This window comes from Chelonoidis abingdonii, chromosome 15 (genome assembly GCF_003597395.2).
Source record: "Chelonoidis abingdonii isolate Lonesome George chromosome 15, CheloAbing_2.0, whole genome shotgun sequence".
Taxonomy (NCBI): Eukaryota; Metazoa; Chordata; order Testudines; family Testudinidae; genus Chelonoidis; species Chelonoidis abingdonii.
Window position 1 is genome coordinate 30,735,138 of NC_133783.1, and position 18,989 is coordinate 30,754,126.

The window sequence follows — 18,989 nt, forward strand, 5'->3', positions numbered from 1 at the left end:
TATATTTCTCTGTCTAAATATTTACTTGTCATTTTGTGAATTTTTTTTTAAACTAGTAAGCTCAGAGAGGTAAGGAGGCCCCAAAGGCTTTCTGAAATGTATTCACACCCAAACTTATCTGTAAGGGAATGCAGACTGTCAGCATTAAATTTACATGAGTTCTCCCACTGCTTTGCTGTTCCTGGCCTTCTAATCTCCAGGGGTTTGGCAAACATGGGAGAGTAGCCACTGAAACAATGTTAAAAACTTACTGGATCAATACTAGTAGCACCTGTTACAGCCAGTTTCCTGAACTATCCTTTCCTTCTTATTACTGTCTTATAGCATGGTTCCGGCATGAGGATTAAGATACTGTATATACTCATTCATAAACTGGTTCATTTATAAACTGACTCCCTCCCACGATGGATAAGTAAAAATGGAAAATTTTTATGACCCATTCATAAGTCAACCCTATAATTCAGGAGTCGGCAAACTTTGGCACCTGGGCTATCAGGATAAGCTGCTGGTGGGCCGAGATGGCATTTTACCTCGAGCATCCGCAGGCACAGAGGTAAACCTAAGTAAACAATGTGTCCCGGTGTGCCAGCTGCTTACCCTGATGGACCGGGACAGCAACTGGTGGGGAAATTTGCGGGGGAGAAGCTGGGGGTCAGGGGAGTAACCCTTGTGACCACCCCTCACACGACCCCACCTCTAGCTCGGGACCTGCACACTCTCCCCATCCCATCCCTTCCCACCTTAGCTGGGGCAGGCCAGGAGCGGATGTCATAGAATATCAGGTTTGGAAGGGACCTCAGGAGGTCCTCTAGTCCAACCCCCTGCTTAAAGCAGGACCAATCCCCAACTAAATCATCCCAGCCAGAGCTTCATCAGGCCTGACCTTAAAAACCTCTAAGTAAGGAGATTCCACCACCTCCCTAGGTAACCCTTTCCAGTGCTTCATCACCCTCCTAGTGAAAAAGTTTTTCCTAATATCCAACCTAAACGTCCTCTACTACAACTTGAGACCGTTATTCCTTGTTCTGTCATCTGCTACCACTGAGAACAGTCTAGATCCTCTTTGGAACCCCCTTTCAGGTAGTTGAAAGCAGCTATCAAATCTCCCCTCGTTCTTCTCTTCTGCAGACTAAACAATCCCAGTTCCTTCAGCCTCTCCTCATAAGTCATGTGCTCCAGCCCCCTAATCATTTTTGTTGCCCTCCACTGGACTCCTTCAATTTTTCCACATCCTTCTTGTAGTGTGGGGCCCAAAACTGGACGCACTACTCCAGATGAGGCCTCACCAATGCCGAGGGGAATGATCACACCCTCGATTTGCTGGCAATGCCTCAACTTATACAGCCCAAAATGCCTGGTGGGCAGGCCGGCCACAAAATGCTCTAGGGGGTAGGGCTGGGCGGTGTGGCCACAGCCTGCCAGCCCTGGAGCTGCAGTTGCTTCACAGGCTAGGGGGAGAGCAGCAGGGCCAGAAGAGGCAAGACTCTGCTGCCTCTCCTTGCCCCGTCTGTTGTGGGGAGGGGGTTGTGTCCCAACTCTCCCTCTCTATACCTGTTCATAAGCTGACCCTTCTCTGATGCTTCCCTTTTTTACCAAAAAAAAATTCAGCTTATGAACGGTAGGTATGCAGATATTTTATTTAAAAAATACCCCACACGATCCCTAACTTCTTAGTAATTACATCAACCCCACATCAGATATAAAAAGCAATTTAGGAATAGTTGATTTGCGCAGTTTTCAGACTCTAACCCGTGAGCACCTGCATGCTTTCCCTATAAAGCAGGAACAAAATGGAGCAGTGGAAATCTTCACTCCCCTCTTGTAGAAGCAGTTGGTATGAAAAAAATTCATTGCTTACTATCAAGGTGAAGGAATCAAGTGACTAGGATTCAAGTGAGGGTCTCAAACCACCACCCTCACTGTTCCAAGCGCCTTCCTATAATATACATTAAATAATGTAACTGGATCTGTCACATGTGGTTTGTTTTCACTCTCATCCTTTAGAGCAGTTGGGAAAAATTGTGTGTGCAGTGTAGTGTTATGGCAGTTTATTTTTACTTTTACACATTTAACATGCATATTAAAAAAAGAGGAGGCAGGTCAAAGGAGGTAGCTTGAAGTAGTGCACTTTGCACTTAGAGCAGAATGTGGTGAGATTTGTGATGGTCATTAGTATTTATGAAAGTTGATTCCAGTCTAAGACTGGCCCCTTGGGAAAGTTTGGGCTCCTGCATGCATGAACTTTACGTTTATGGTGGACAACTCCACTATGGCCGAGGAACAGTTGTAGACTACGGTCCTCCTCCTGGAACTTTGGGCACATTTAGATATCCAGGCCCAAAACACCATGAGAATATTGAAGATAAGGACAAAAACCTTGAACTTAATATTTTATAGGAAGCCAATGTGGAGAGCAGAGGACAGGTTTGATGGGCTTAGAATAGCCAGAATTACTGAGGTGATGCCTGCAGCATTGTGTGCTAGTTGAAGTTTCCTAAGAGCTTCATGGCCAGCTATAGTGTATTGCGGTAACCCAGACTAGAAGTGATGACAGTGTATGTAACTGAGGCCAGGTCACCATCTGCCAGGAGAGGCTAGATTCTTCTGGCCCCCTAGGTAGGGTAGAAAGCATTATGCACAGCTGCTGGTGTGAGTTTAGAGGGGATGAGGCATACAAAGTACCCTGACCCTTTGGACTGAAACTAACCAGTTGTGTGTACCTTCACCTAATGAAGACTGAATGGTGGTTGCAGGAGCATCATCATTCAGGGCCACACAAGAGGAAGCTCTAATCTCAGAACTCTACTTTCTTCCCACACAGGACTCCAAGTGGCATTTTGCCTTCAGGGCTTGGTGAAGAAAAATCCCACCCACAGTCATGAAGAGCTCCCACTCTAGGTCAATGAGAAGTGCAAATTTGGCCAGATGGTGAAGTACTCAGGACCAACTACAGGGACTAAATTTTCAAAAATTGAGTGGGTACGAGTAAACTTTTCTGCTCAGAGGATGAGCTGATACACTTCAGACACCATGATCCCCTGCTTATTCGTGTATCTAGTGTAGGTGAATTGTTGTCCCTACTTTTACTCCTATGCACCAGAGGAAAAAGCTGAAGTTCAAGCATATTCTGAAAAAGAATCTTAAATAGCAGAAGGACAATTCAAGTGGTGTTCCCCAGTGGTTTTCACCCTGTGGTCAGTGGAGCCTTGGGGGTCTATAGGCTGTCTAAGACTTCCAACAGGGTCCACAATTTGAAGTTTTTTAGGGATCCACAAATGGGGGGGAGGGTTGAAAAAAACACTGATCTATAAGAATTCTTCACTGAATAGCAAGGACCTTGTGAAAAGAAGACACCAGGATTTCCTCCTAGACTGGATCATTTGATCAGCCTTTTAGCCACTGACTGCTGCAGCTATCATGGTTACTGAATGGAGTAGGAAGAGACCTAAATGAAATCAAACAAACATCACACAGAAAGGATAGTATCATGTTTAAGGGAATGGGGAAAAACCATTGGGTCCAAAAGGGCCTGGTTCAGCAAAAGCATATAAACATGCTTAACTTTAAATAGGTGAGCAGTCCCATTGATTTCAATTAGACTACCCAGAGATTTAAGGTTAAGCATATATTTACTTAAGTGTTTTGATAAATGGATTAGTAATGTAAGTTTATTTGAATTTGCCTATCTACATTTAATAATAGGTGGTCATAATACATGCAATTTGAACTGATTCTAAAACCACAGAAGTTAATTTTAATAGGTTGAGTGCTACTGTATGTAAGGTGGGGGGTGGGGGTGGGGGGAGAGCTCACAGTACCAAATGTTTTACTAAAGCTGTATTACTTCTGCTGCATTTTCCTCATCCACAAATTTAATCAAAATTCACGAACAACTAAGTTTCCCTGTCATTTGTTCCTTATAAATCCCTGCTGCTTTTCCTCTAGATGTTTACAAATTCTCTCACCGCTGCTTCTGTTATTTTCCTAGGGAGTGAAGAGCTCCCCTTCCTATTAGAGGAATTCTTTTAAAAAGGATACAATTCTGTATGTTATTGGATCTCCTCAACTATTGTTTGTTTAAAACTTTTCTATAGTTGAAATACTTGAGATTAAAATGCCAAAATACCCCCAATTAGTGTTCTTTACTGGGGCATAAACTCATTTCCCTTTCCCACTATGATTGAAAGCTAGGTGCATTTACCCTAGAGCTTTCCAGTGTCAAAATGGAAACCAACCTTAGCTTGGAGAAAGCAATTCATCCTGTCAAAGATTGCCTGAGTCAAAGTAACATCTTTTGAACAGCTGATATATAACAGAGTTAACTGAAGAAGTTCTCAGAGAAAAGAGATTTTTTACATATTATAAAATAAAGTGCTTGTAAACTTTTGATGGACTTTCCAGTTTTAGCCCTTTATATCCTAGGATGGCTGGTTCAAATTTCTTCATTTAATTTTTAAACTTGTTTTCAATGCTTACATAACTTTCCTCTTATCAGCAGCATATGTCGGTTGTACATAAAATACATAGGTCTGAACATATCTGGCACTTAGATTAGGAAGTGTATATGCACAGTGTATATGATTCATAGTGCTGCTATACAAAATAAAGGTACACTTTTTTAAAACAATATTAAGCTTGGAAAAGTTTTACATTTTATATTATTGATCTCTTAATCATATAAATTGTTAAACTGTTGCCAAGTACAGTAGAACATTGCTAATTCACAATGACTGGGAGACCCAGGTAGCGTTTCTCAGCTTTGCAAATTAGTGTATGAGGAAACAAAGAAAACCACCACAAAATATACTTCCCCCTCCAAGTTAAAATAAAACTCGTGATAATTCATAGCATCGTGTAAAGATGTTGTAATATATATTCTAAAGAAAAAGAGTCAGAACTATATAACCCAACTAGTGTATAATAAATCGGAGAACCACATTTTTTAGGGAATTATGACATGGAGGGTTTAATGAAAGACCAGTTTGCAAGAGTATTTACTCAACTCAGAGAGGAAAAATGTAAAAACAGCATTTAAAACAAAAAAGCCTAATAGCAGGATTTCATATAAAACAAAAAATATTCAAACAATTATGCATTAGTTTGCTACCTCTACTGCGTGTAGACGTCAAACATCCATGTGAAAGTCACCACCACTTCAAAGTTGTAAAAGAAAATCTCAATTCAAACAGAATTTCTGCCTTTTGTATAAATTGCTAAAAGAAAAAAGGTAAATATGCATTGAATTCAACAGAGTCTTTTAATCTATACATCTTCTGATTTAATTTCATTCAGTAATTAAGTAAAAAAGGTTTTCCATATTCAACTTATCTACAGATTATGTCTATATATAAAAAATGTGTGGATATATACATTTAATATAAACACACACACGTTCATACATATATACATGAACTGGTATTCAATCATTTTCCCCTTCCCCCCAAAAACATGCATCACATTAGAACCTACTTTAAGGCCACTACAACATATTGCTAACTGGACAAAACAAAAGCATTCACTCTTGGACTGGACTATATTGTTCCACTTCATGAGCTGTAGACCACATCTATTTCTGTAATATTACCAGATTTCAATAATTTAGAATTCAGTGTATAAAAACCCTCTAGAAATGAAACATTTAACTCCCTTATTGAAAGAGTTTCCCTGCCTTTCCCCCCACCCCCCTAATTTGTTAACTAGCTGATTACAGTGCAAGTCAAACTAGGCCACATCAGAAACTGCAAACACACTGTTTAGTCTTAGTCTAAACTAACATGCATCAAAACATTCTGAAGTGTTGCATCTTTTGACTTCCTCATCTTCTCAATTGCCCTGTGCAGATCCTGCTGTTGCACTGGCCGAATTTCATCTTCATCATGGCTTTAAAAAAACAACAAAAAATACAACTGATTCAAATGTTACATAATTAATCTAACTTACGTGCTATAAAATAATCCTCAACTGTACATACAGTGCCAGAAGCCACAGAACACTAAATAGATAACGTCTGGCTGTATCAGTGGATGTAACTGACCTAACCAGGGGTAGGAGACAAGTGTTCACAAGAGCTATTACTTGCTGCAACCTTCTGGAATCACATAATGTAACAAAGGATCAAGGTCTATGCAACATAAGGGTGTGGGGCTCCTCTTTAAGTACCTTACTGTATTGTTAAAAACAAAGTTCTGAAGTTCTAGACACTAAAATAAGGAACTCATTCAACAGGAAAGAAACCCATTTGAAAAATCAAGTTTGGCTCTTAAAAAATTATAGCTAAACAACATTTTATAAGGAAACTCTGGACTACTTAATGTTCACTAATTTTTGGTTTTGATACTAATGTCGAATTAGTTCTCCAGCTAAACACACCAAATGTTTTTTGTTCACTTTTCAGTACTAAACAGTGAAAGGTAGCACTCAAGCTCACCTTGGATTTGGATTTAACACCACCCAAAAGTAAGCTTGAGGGCAGTGATCCTATAACAGAGGCACTGGAGCCTTTACATTAGAATGTCTGGTTTAGTGCTTTGGGAGAGGCAGGGGGTGCACGACTGGAACCTGTATGATTCAAGTAGCCATATTTACAGCCTGTTATGATTACACACAGGGACCAATCCTCCAAACATTATACACAGTGTAACTTTTTGCACATGAACAGTCCCATTAAAATCAATAAAGTTACGCCCCATCTTTGTGTTCATCTTTTACCGTGATATTTCCCAATAGTACTGAAGCAATTTTCAACAAAATCCTAATTACATCCGTAACCAAAATGAAGTGATTTTTTTCACTGGATTTGTGTGTGTGTAGTGAGGGTTGGTGTAGAGAAAAAACACCCCTGGTTTCTATCATTAGTTTTGTTTTTAAAGTTCCTTATTAACATTAAAATTGAAGACAATTATTTGTGGAGTGTCTAGCACAAAGGGGGCTCAGTTTCAGTTTGGCAACCATAATACAAACAACAAGAAGCACCTTTCTTCGTGTGTAGAATTAACATATTCCCTGACACACAGGAGTGCTGCATCACGACACATTTCTTTCAAATCACTTCCTGAAAACCCCTCTGTTTCTTTAGCAATTTTCAGGAGGTCCACATGCCTATCCACCTATCAGAAAATAAAGACAGAGTCATGAAAACTTGAGAGTCAGTAAGATATTCTACTAAATATAGAAAAGAAAGTCACTATTAGAGACTTATTATTGTCTTTAGATTTTATTAAGGTTTTGCCTTTGAGGAACTAAAAGGAAATATTAGCAAAGTATAATCACAACATAACAAATACTCTCTACCTGGGAAGTAACGAGGTGATCAGTAAACTTAAAGTTTCACTAACAAAACTTAATAGCTGTTAAAAAGAACTGGCAGTTACTAGAAGGCAGTAATTACCTTATTATACTTCATTTCTCCTGTACAAATTTAGAGTGCTGACAGCTGAAGAGAACAGAATCCCCCGACACAAAGTCTTGAAGAGCTTCTCTGACACTTTTTAGGGTTTATCTTTACTAGCAAAGTATGTCATGTTAGAACATAGCTGCGAAGAGTTGTAAGTATCAGCTCGGTGTTAAACATGACTTTGCATCCATTATAGACAACATCCTGTAACTACCAGTGGATACAACTGAATCACGGAAATGGTGATCCAATTCTTGTACACACACATTCCAACATTAGCCTTTCTTTACAAGGGGCTGATCCTAAAAGGTACTTAGTGCACTCAGGTCCTTATATATGTATAAATAATACAAAACAAGACCTAGACATAGGCCTATTAATGTTATTTTATTTCAGTTCATGATGTCTATCAACACAAAAACTTATTTCTCAGACATTATTAGGAAATGTACATTTAGCATTGACGTTTCATTTTAATAAACGCTTTTGCCAATTCACACATGAAGTCTGAAAAAAATCAGTGTATATATTAATATTTTCTGTTGGCACCTTTCATCACAGAATATCAAAAGACATTAGAACCAATTAATTTTAATGGTGCTATTCTGAGGTGGTGAAGAATTATACCCATGTTACAAATCAGAGAGCTCAACTATCGAGAGGCAACATAACTCATCCAAGTTCATGCACCAAGTCAAGCAAAACCCAAAAGCAACCCAGGAGTCTTGACTCCCTCTTGATAGTTCTAATCAGGATCCAGGATTTCCTAACTTTAAATAAATATTTTCCATCAGAAAACGTTGTCTTCTAGAAGTGAATCATCTTTTACACAGATCCATCAGAAAAGCAAGTGGAATTTAAAAAAAATTTCTTTACAGACAAATTAAAACTACAATGCTTCAAGTACATAAAAAAAGTCAACATTAAGGGACACATTTAAATAAAAGGAAAAAAATATTTTCTGAAAAAAGAACAGCGTCTAGAAGATTAGCATGCTCTAAGTCTAGAGGCTTTGATATGACCTATCACATTCCTTTCAGCCCTAATATCTATAATTCTATGGATTTCCCCAATACTGTATCCATCAAACTTAAAATCACCATCAATAAGTTTGAGCCTTCCTCTAAGACTAATTTACGTTGACACTTTTCTTTTAAATACCAATTTTGTTTTCGTATCTCTAGTGCTCACTTATTTTGCAAGAAGGACCTTACATTCCAACTATCACCTGCAAGCAATTCTGACAGTTTATGAAATGTTTTCCTTCTTAATACTTAACCATTCATAGGGATCAGCTCCCATATTATACCACTAAAATTAATGAGATTTAAAATTAGTTTTACTTCTGAAATGTATTTGTTTTATTGTACAGACATTAATCTAGGGTGTTTTGTAAACTAATATAGGAATTACTAATATGATGGGTCTAAATCCTGCAAGTTCTCCATGCACACACAAGGTGGGTATTCACCCATGAAAGCTCATGCTCCGAGCTTATGTTAGTCTATAAGGTGCCACAGGACTCTTTGCTGCATGCATAGAACTATTATCTTAAAGAGGAGTTCCACACAGAAGGCTGGCAGGACCAGGTTTTACATTTTGTCAACAGCATCTAAAATACTGAAGATAAATGTGAAGCAGCATTTTTTCTTCCTGATGAACAAGCAGGAGGTAAAAGCTGCACTGTAACACATTGTTACTTCCCAGGTCAACTAGAGAGAACGTTCCATTGACAGAGAGATTATTTAATTTGCCCGAAACCACAGTGAATCACTGTCAAAACTGAGAGTAGAAATCTAATTTCTCTAAAGACAGTTTCATGCTTAATCTATTAAACAACTCTACCTCTGAAATCTGAGGTCACACTCAAATCCAGAAGCTTCCCAGTCAAATACAGTGCACTCAAACACTGTCTACCAGCATGTTTCTGATTTAAATCCATACAATGGCCAAAAATGGTTGGTTCAAAAGCATGTTTTTCAACTGCCCAGAAGGTTTGCACCCATGGCCATGACAATGCATAGAAATATTTTGTTAAACAAATAAATTACTTACATTTTCATTTTTCAAAATCAGTTTCAAAATCGCCTCTCTCTGTTTCAGAGCCTTTAAATGAAAACAAGATTTCAATCATTATGGAACAGAAAGAGACTGATAGAGTATGACATTTCTTTACCTATTAAAATCATTCAACAGATACATATTTATTTTGCATCTCCCATGCCCTCCAGAAATACAGGTTGATCCCCTGAAATGAGAGGTCAGTTTCCTAGCATGTATGCTACTGATGGCAATGGTGCTATTCAGCACCAAGATATCAAGTCTGCTTTTTATCCCCTGAGTCCAGGAACAATGTTTACATTAATTATAGGGAAAGAGAAAAAAATAGTTGACAAATACTTTAGATCTTACTTGTTCCTGAATGGGATTTGAACCCATGTAATGCAGATAATTACCCACATGGATCCATGCTCCCTATTCACCTTTCCACTTCAGAGAACCTGAGTTACCACCGTAAGTAACTTATTCCTGATTCAAGAATCACCCATAAGGATCCTCTCTCTGAGGTTAATGGGTAGTAGTAACTTTCCAGGTTTGAGGCTGTGAATACTGTGAAGGGGCAAGACCAAATGGCTACAGTAAAGTAGTGAGGAACAGGTATGTTAGCCCCAGGCTACACAAATCCCTGGTACCATGGTAACCAAACGGCAGTTGCTCCTAATCAAGACACCTGGGGCCAATTAAGATCTTGCTAGAAGGCAGTGGAGATAGCTACAATCATCGGAACACCTGAAGCCAATCAAGAGCTGGCTGGAACTAGTTAAAAGCCTCCCAGTTAGTCAGTGAGATTTGTGTGAGGAGCTGGGAGCAAGAGATACAAAGTGCTGAGAGTGTACTGCTGGAGGATTGAGGAGTACAAGCATTATCAGACACCAGGAGGAAGGTCCTGTGGTGAGGATAAAGAATGTGTTTGGAGGAGGCCATGGGGAAGTAGCCCAGGGAGTTGCAGCTGTCTTGCAGCTATTACAGGAGGCACTATAGACAGCTGCGATCCACAGGGCCCTGGGCTAGAACCTGGAGTAGAGGGTGGGCCTGGGTTCCCCCCAAAGCCTCCTAACTCCTGATCAGATGCAGGAGGAGTTCATCTGGACTGTGGGTTCCAGGAGAGTGGAAGATCACTGAGGTGAGCAAATCTGCCAATAAGCACAGGACCCACCAAGGTAGAGGAGGAACTTTGTCACAATACATAACTGCTCTCTTGACCTGAGCATCAGATGAAGAAACCAAGTTGAAGGAGTTAAACTATGAGTACAGAGAACACAAGAGCCTTATTTATATCAGTAACAGGAACAGTGAGTAGGCATTCTGTAGAATTTGAGTATTCTCTGATATCTCTAGGTGGCTGAACAGCTGCCAAGTCTAACCATGATGTATACATAGTCTGATCCATTTTGACAACCCCTAAGCTAAGATATGCTGACATTTGGCCTTATGGTCAAAGATAACTGCCAACAACTTCAAGAAAAATTGAACAGAAGTATATATAAATTTGCATGAAGTGATATCAATGCTTTTAAGTTGCTTTCCCCTTGGTGTGGATGGGCAGAATGGAAAGTATGCACCAACTCCATTGTACAGGATGAGTGCAGGAAATCGGTTTTGAAGCTGCTGGTGGCACAAGTTGGTTCCAGCTGAAATATGTACATCTTGAGTGTCTCATGGGAAATGTCACCCTAAAAAGCAAAATTACCTGTAGTTGTGAGAAACTGAAAACAAACCTTAGCAATACTCTTTGGTCCTGTCTGCCTGGGCAGTAAAGACATAGGTCTCTCATTTGGTATAGTACATACCCATTGTTAATCCACTAGGCATACAACCCAATATTATTTAAGACAATTTGCTGTGACTTACTGGTTGGTTAATGTGAAACCTCGTAGGCATTCTTCTCATAATGGCAGAGTCAAGATCCTGAGGGCGATTAGTAGCTCCCATCACTATCACCTTAGTACAGAAAGATTAAATAGTGGAGAGAAATTATTTCAAGAATTATCATAATGGGGGTTCAGAAACACACAAGTCAAATGGGATAGCTCTTCTAAATTCCATCAAGCAAATCAGCCTACAGAGAAGTTGTGTCAAGCTTTCTGACACTGGCTTCAGCAGCAGGATTTAAACAAATACATTATGAGGTTATTTTAAACAGCTGGAAGTGGATTAGTTAGTTCAAAGTATTTGGAGCCTTTCCCCTCTAGTCTGCAAATTCATATTCAGTGAAAGTCAACAGGCAGAATATAACAATTTTTAGTTACTAACATTTGGTATCTGAACAAGTTTCCTCCAGAACTAGCAAAAGGAACCACTCTCTCTTTTCCTATGTAAATAAAAAGCAGACTGGATTCCAGGACTAGCAATATGGCATTTTTCACAAGCACTAAATTCACTAAATATAAAGTTTGTTTGTTTTTTAAAAACTAAACAGCTGAAAAGCCAAAATAAACTTTTTTGTATTATTAACTAGATGTGAGGCTATAGCAGGGGTTCTCAAACTGGGGGTCGTGTGCTGTCAGCCTCCACCCCAAACGCAGCTTTGCCTCCAGCATTTATAATGGTGTTTAAATATATTAAAGAGTTTTTTTTTTTTAATTTTTAAGGGGGGGGTTGCACTCAGAGGCTTGCTGTGTGAAAAGGGTCACCAGTACAAAAGTTTGAGGATCACTGAACTACAGGAAGCTTTACAGAGGTTTCATATAATGTAAGATGAATGCATCTTATTTGTCTAATCCATATTTAATACAGGAACAATATTTACACTACTGGACTACACCTTGACTGTCATTTTAAGAGCAAATTTACCTATAGAGTACACATCTTATTCTCTCACTTCTTGTTATAAATTATGTACTTTGCAAATGTTCAGTCAAAAAAACCACAAATGTCAAAGAAATTAATCCCATATGATCTTAGATTCCTAAAAACCTATTGTTTTCAGTGCTCTCATTTTGGATCTTTGCTCCACAACTGGCCTTGGCAAGTTGAGAGCTATGCATCAGAGCTATATTGCTTGCATGAGTTAGAGTGATGCTGCCACCTAGAGGCACAATTGTGGCACAAGTTACTAGACAGTAAGATAGGTTTCAGAGTAGCAGCAGTGTCGGTCTGTATCCACAAAAAAAACAGGAGTACTTATGGCACCTTAGACTAACAAATAAATGTATTTAAGGTGCCACAAGTACTCCTGTTCTTTAGACAGTAAGCAGACATTTTTAAAAAAATGTTTTACGTTCAACAAAATATTGTAAGCGAACAGTTCATTTAATCAATGGTCCAGCAATTACAACCACATATAGAAGTAGTTAAGCGGTCAGATTCTCTGGTTGCAAATGACAGCATTAGGAGGTGAAAACCACACTTATCCCTTATTCCTGGGGCCAGCCAGATGGCAGGCCAGTATCTTTGCAAAAGTTAGAGGACTTTGAAGTTTGATCTAACAATTCTCTCTGCTGTCTGGCTCCAGGGGTATGTTTGGCAGCAGGCAAATCACCTGGGCATACAAGTACCCTGGCCACATCACCCTTCCTCTGAGAACACAGCAGATGCACAACATAGCGATTAAATCAGCTCTGTGGCATCTGGATAGTTCTCTTACACGAGACAAAAAGATGACCAGATTTGACTCCTTTATGACTGCTTTGTTCCGAGGCCAAAATCTAGCTCCAAGTACAAATATAAACATATCACCATTCATGCAAATGGAAGGTTGGGAACAGGCTAAGACCAATTTAGATCTTTAAAAAAAAAAGTTAAAATAATTAGAGATTACATTGTAAAGTTCAGTAACTGCTCTTTTCTTTTCTGTATCCCTAGAGAAACTCTGCCCCTTTCTTACAACATAGCAGATGAACATCTGTTGTAACAGCAGGAATGACAAAAACAGACTTCCCTCCACTTTCAAGACAGGGAATGTGTTCTGTCATCCCCAGTCACACCCTCATCTAAGGATTCTCTCTCCTTCTCAAAGGAGTTCTTGGGATTCTTATTCTGTACTGAATCACCTCATGTCAGCATAGGGAGAGACTGTTCCAGTGCAATTCAACCTACACCAGTTTTGGAGCCCTAATAATTCCTTGCCATCCACCATCCCCTTCCTGCTTCCTCATGCAAGTGGCACAATGCATAGCTTCATAACTCATAAAGGGAGTTTTAGATCATCACCACTGCTTGTATCTCCATCAGCAAGGGAAAATGTATAGACAATTTGCTGCACACAAAACTCTCCAAATTTCAAAGCTAATTTTTTAAATAAGTCTATAATTTAAAAACTATTTAATTTCACTAAGATACAACAGGCCACACATTGTGCACAATACTGTTCCTTCTCAGATGCAATTGAGGCAGGAGGCAACTAACATGGTCTACATGTTGCCCATCATGTTCTATTGTTTAAGTTACTGAGATCTGAGTATATTTTCCTCAGAATGTTAAGAATTCTGCAACATTAATAAAAGATGGAAAGAATCCTTCCTATCAGAGGGAATTTTGTTTAGATCCAGACACAGCAAAACACTCCCAACTAACATTTACCAATAAAATATTTTGAAGAAATTGTAACTGTCAGCTCTCAACAAATATGGGGCAGTCTTTAAAAGTGCTTTGGACACTTTAAAATCATTGTTTGTTTAAAAGAGAGAATTTTCTAAACAGTATGAAGTACAATATGGGAAAGGCCTGAACCTGATACTAAAAGGACATGTCCAATAATTCTCAAAAATATTTTAAATAGATTTTCATAACAGATTCCCAAAATTCTCCAACCAGGTGTTTTGTACTATATTTTACTCTAATGGGGCTCCCACTGTGCCAAGAAGTATGAGTGAGGGGCCACAATGACTCTTCAGACCCAGTACACTAGACTCAGTAGTGGAAGCACAAGACCAGATAGGTGTTTTACTGAATGAAAGGAATGCTTCATTTGACTATTTCCAAGAAACTTTTGCAATATTTAAAGAGGTATCATGTTAAAAACTTTGGGAAGAGTCTGTGCCTAAGGGAACATCAGGTTACTCAGCCTTAACTTCAAGTTCTGTGTGGTATAGTTATTAGCACTAACATCCTATTGCAGGGGTTGGCAACCTTTCAGAAGCGATGTGCTGAGCCTTCATTTATTCACTCTAATTTAAGGTTTCGCGTGCTGGTAATACATTTTAATGTTTTTTAGACGGTCTCTCTCTATAAGTCTATATATTATATAATTAAACTAGTGTTGTATTGTAAAATAAACAAGGTTTTCAAAATGTTTAAGAAGTTTCATCTAAAATGTTGATCTTATGCAGCCAGCCCGCTCAGCCCGCTGCTGGTCTGGGGTTCTGTTCACCTAGACCGGCAGCGGGCTGAGCGAGACCAGTGGCCGGGACCTCGGCTGGCAAGGGTCCATCAGCCAGAACCCCAGACCAGCAGCGGACTGTGCGGGGCCAGCAGCCAGGACTCAGAGGGCTGGGGGCGGGCTGGAGTCGTCAGGACAGAAGAGGGGCTAGGTATGGGTGGGGGGGGATGAAAGAGTCAAGCAGAGGGCTGGGTATTTATGAGGGAGCTACAGGGCTCAGGGCAGGGGTCTGGGTGGGGTGCGGGGCAGAGGGTGTGCTTTGTGTGGGGGGAAGGGTCAGGGCTCAGGGGAGAGGGCTGGGTGACTGCCCCCCTAAGAACTCCCAACCCTGCTGCTCCTTGTCCCCTGTCTATCCCCTCCTGGGACCCCTGCCCCCAAATGCCCCCCAGGACCCCACCCCCTATCTAAGTCTCTCTGTTCCTTGTCCCCAGACTGGACCCTACCTGTCCCCTGACTGCCTCGACCCTTATCCACACCCCATCCCAAAACAGACCCCCAGGACTCCCATGCCCCATCCAACCGATCCCTGCCCCCTGACAGGACCCCCAGAACTCCTGACCCATCCAACCCCCGCCCCACTCCCTGCCTGCCCCAACCCCTCTCCACACCCCTTCCTCCTGACAGGACCCCCGAACTCCCAACTCATACAACCCCCCCAGCTCTTTGTTCCCTGACCACCCCCTCCAAAGACCCCCCGCTCTTACTGCCCCGCCCCCGGACGTTCCTTGCTGCCGGTCCCCTGACCCCTATCCACCCGCTGCCCCCTCACAAACCCCAGGACTCCCATGCCCCATCCAACTCCCCTGCTCCCTGACTGCCCCCTCCAGAGACCCCCCGCCCCTAGTCACCCCCCCATCCAACCCACCCTGCTCCCTGTCCCCTGACTGCCTCCACCCCTTATCCAACACCTCTAGCCCTGCATTGTGATTGTGGTTACCATCCAATAACTGCTTGGTGGTCTACGTGAAACAAGTATGGTCATCTGTACAGTTCCTAGTGGATTAATTTCTACATGTAAAACTATCACTTCAAATGTCATCTTGACACTGAGTACAATGGTCAAGCATTTAACAGATATGGAGAGAGAACTACCCTCTCAGCTTTATAAGAAGGTTTCTCTGAGTCAAATTTGAAAAATATGGATAGGATGGTGTGGGGACAGACTGCCCTGTCACTCTCCAACTGTTCTAGACTACAGAATTTCAGTCTCTCACAAGTATTTTTTACAAGCAGCTTCAATTATTATTTTCTAATTTGATATTGTTACCAAAAGTTAGATGAGAAAGGAAGGGTTGGACAAATGAGGCAAAATTCCTGCTCTGGTAATATCAAATTCCTGAACTTTTAGGCTCAGCTCAGTAAGCTGAAGGATTATGCTTCTGTTGGAGAAGCAGCTGTGTAGGAGCTGGATTTTATGATGTGCTATGAGAATTAATGTATGATTTGATTTCATCCTGCTAGCCACCCCTTTTTGAATAGCAGAAAGCAATGACAGATCAGAACAATCCTTATGAGTGATTATGGTCACCCTTTTGTTTTAGGATGTGTTATAATGTCTACTATGGTTTCCTAATATGTATTACAAATTAGGCACTCTGGTTAAATATATATTTCTTTGTTTTAAGGTTTAGTAAGTAAGAGACAGGATTCTCTATTGTGTCTATGTTAAATAGATTAGAGGAATATGGAAGACCTGGTCTTGGTTATTGATTGTAAAATTGAGCAAGGTTTAATTTGCAATGCCTTTTTTGCTCAATATAAAATACTGCTGTTTGTATTCTCAATCTGTTTGTGTGAATGAGAATGTATGCATAAGGAAAACATTGTTATAGCCAGAGTCAAGGAAGAAAAAGTAAAGAGATTTAAAGGACATCAAAGAATCATCAACGCGTATCCCTAATGAAGGGCAGATTGACAACCCTGAGGTAAAGGCTGGCACCCCTGAGGACAATTGATTAAATCAGAACAAAGGACAGAATAACCCTCTCGGAGATGTACTGAAATGTTTACACCAATTAAGTAGTAACCGATCACAAACTGACACAGCAAAATCCATAGACTTCTACAAAGGAAAAAAGCCTATAAGAACCAGGGTGCTTGGCCATGAGTTTTTGGGTTCGTCTTGCCACACTCCAGGAGCACCAGATCGCGACCGATAAGAGCCCAGCTCCACACTCGTGCTCAGTCTAACTGGATTGACTCGAGCTACAACAGACTGGTAACTATGAACATCACTGGCAGGAGTGTGTGTGTGACTAAAAAACATATGCTAACTGTTGTATTTTCAATAAATGCTGCGCATTTACCTTCCTCTATAAAGATCCCGTGTGCTTTGTAGGAGCATAACAGCTAGGCTCGTGGAGGGAGGATGTCTAGGCTTTTCTCTAATGAATATTGATATCATTGGGATTAATATTCAAATCTTTCAATAAGGCTCCTGGGGTCTAAGATTTAGGAGTCATGCAAGTGAATTTCAGAAGGAACAGTGTGGGTTTATTTCCTTACCAGTTAGATAAGCCAAGAGTGGTTTGTATTTGTCTTAGCTACTACATTTAGCCTGAAACAGCTGTTCATGTGATTTTGTTTCAAGTAATAAAGCTCCAAATTTAAATAATCTCAAATCTTATGGTTATACAAACAAAACACTTTTTTTAAAGTGTCTATAATTTACTATTGTCCACAGTAACATGAATGCATGAAGTGACTATTAGCATAGGGTTCTTCTTCCTACATATTCTGCCATCCAGCAACAAAACAGAGAAATTGCTCTGGCAGCTACTATTGTCCAACTGGTCAAAAATAGCCTATTCCTAAATAGAGTAAAAAATATATTAAGTTTCGCCATGAGAATTATGGTGGTTTTCATCTTATTTTTTTAACTCACTTGGCAACTATAGTCAGTGTCCAGACCATCCCACAGACTCATGAACTGAGCTTTCATCATAGCTGTAGCTTCATGATCAGAACTTGAACGGCTTCGTAGAAAGGAATCTAAATGAAAGATTCAGTGAACATTATTTACCTTCACATTCAACCACAGCAATTAGGTATTTCTCAAGGGCAAATGTATAAGATTGTAATCACAAAAGAAAAATAATTTAGGACCAAGGAGAGATACACTGACATTTTAGTCAGATCATCTCAGTTACATTGTCTAAACTCTATATAAGTACATGAAATATCACATGAAACGGTCTCAGATTTTGTGAAATAATCACAAAATATTGTAGAAAACCTAGGAGAAAAATCTGCATTTGCCAATATTTTACTTTATCAGGTACCTTACTAGGACTTCCTATATATAATTAGTATCTTAGGCAGCTTCTATTCCTAGATATTTTCATCCTTCCTCCTCATGCAGACTATCATGCTCCCTCTGAGAATATGACAAGCTAAGAAGCCATCAAAGGAGAGTATTACAGCATAGTTGCATGTTTAATGTAAAGTGGCCCACTCACTTTTCATGCAGCGTTTTAGCTCTACTAATCATCTCCAGAAGCATATACTGTTAAGAGTTAGTAAGGGTGCTTCCAGAAGGAAAATAGATTGTCTTTGGAAAAAGAGTCCACCATAAATATGAAATTGGAGAAAAGTGGCAGTTTCACTCCATGTTTCACAGTGAATCTTGCTTCTCCGTGTCCCATGTGTCATTTTAAGAAGTGCTTGATGTAAGAGAGAATGACCAATTTTAACTGAAGTGTTCTTGTTTCACTTTGTTATGGATTCATGACTTCAATGTTAAAAAGACAAATCCTCATGCTTCTAACAAATAGCACCACTGCTTTCTCCCTAATCCTTATATAGATTTTTGTTTGTTTTAAATTTTCTTCCTTCCCCATTCTCATTTGTTCCGTTAATTCTTTAACTTTATTTTTATTGTTTTATATAAAAAACAAATAAAACAAACTATAAATACATGCACACAATGGAAATAGCATATAAATAACAAAATACAGCATTAATTATTTGCAAAACTTGGAACAAACAAAACCACAAAAACTTAACCCCAAAAGGTCATGTAGGGCATAACGTAGGAGTATCAGAGACTAATGCATACTAAACTGCAAAAGTATTCCATAGTTTCATATGACCATAAATCCTCATACTTTTTCCAAACATTTGTTAGTCTTTTTCCCAATAATGCAACAGCAGACTGCTCACTAAGCCAGCCTCCATATGAGGGAAGGAACTGCAGATTTCCATTTTCTCAAAATA

At 39.8% G+C, this 18,989-nt stretch overlaps 1 protein-coding gene across 1 annotated transcript in view; it reads right to left on the bottom strand.

The window, feature by feature from the left end:
• Window positions 1–4,938: 4,938 nt before the first annotated feature.
• The window catches only part of ATAD1 (ATPase family AAA domain containing 1), a 31,567-nt gene continuing 17,516 nt past the window's right edge, over window positions 4,939–18,989 (bottom strand). The window contains exons 6-10 of the mRNA XM_032770283.2: window positions 17,659–17,765; window positions 11,306–11,395; window positions 9,449–9,499; window positions 6,973–7,106; window positions 4,939–5,880 (exon numbers count right to left, since the gene is read on the bottom strand). Of these exons, the coding sequence (XP_032626174.1) occupies window positions 5,760–5,880; window positions 6,973–7,106; window positions 9,449–9,499; window positions 11,306–11,395; window positions 17,659–17,765 (503 nt within the window). The 3' untranslated portion in view covers window positions 4,939–5,759. The remainder of the gene's footprint in view (window positions 5,881–6,972; window positions 7,107–9,448; window positions 9,500–11,305; window positions 11,396–17,658; window positions 17,766–18,989) is intronic.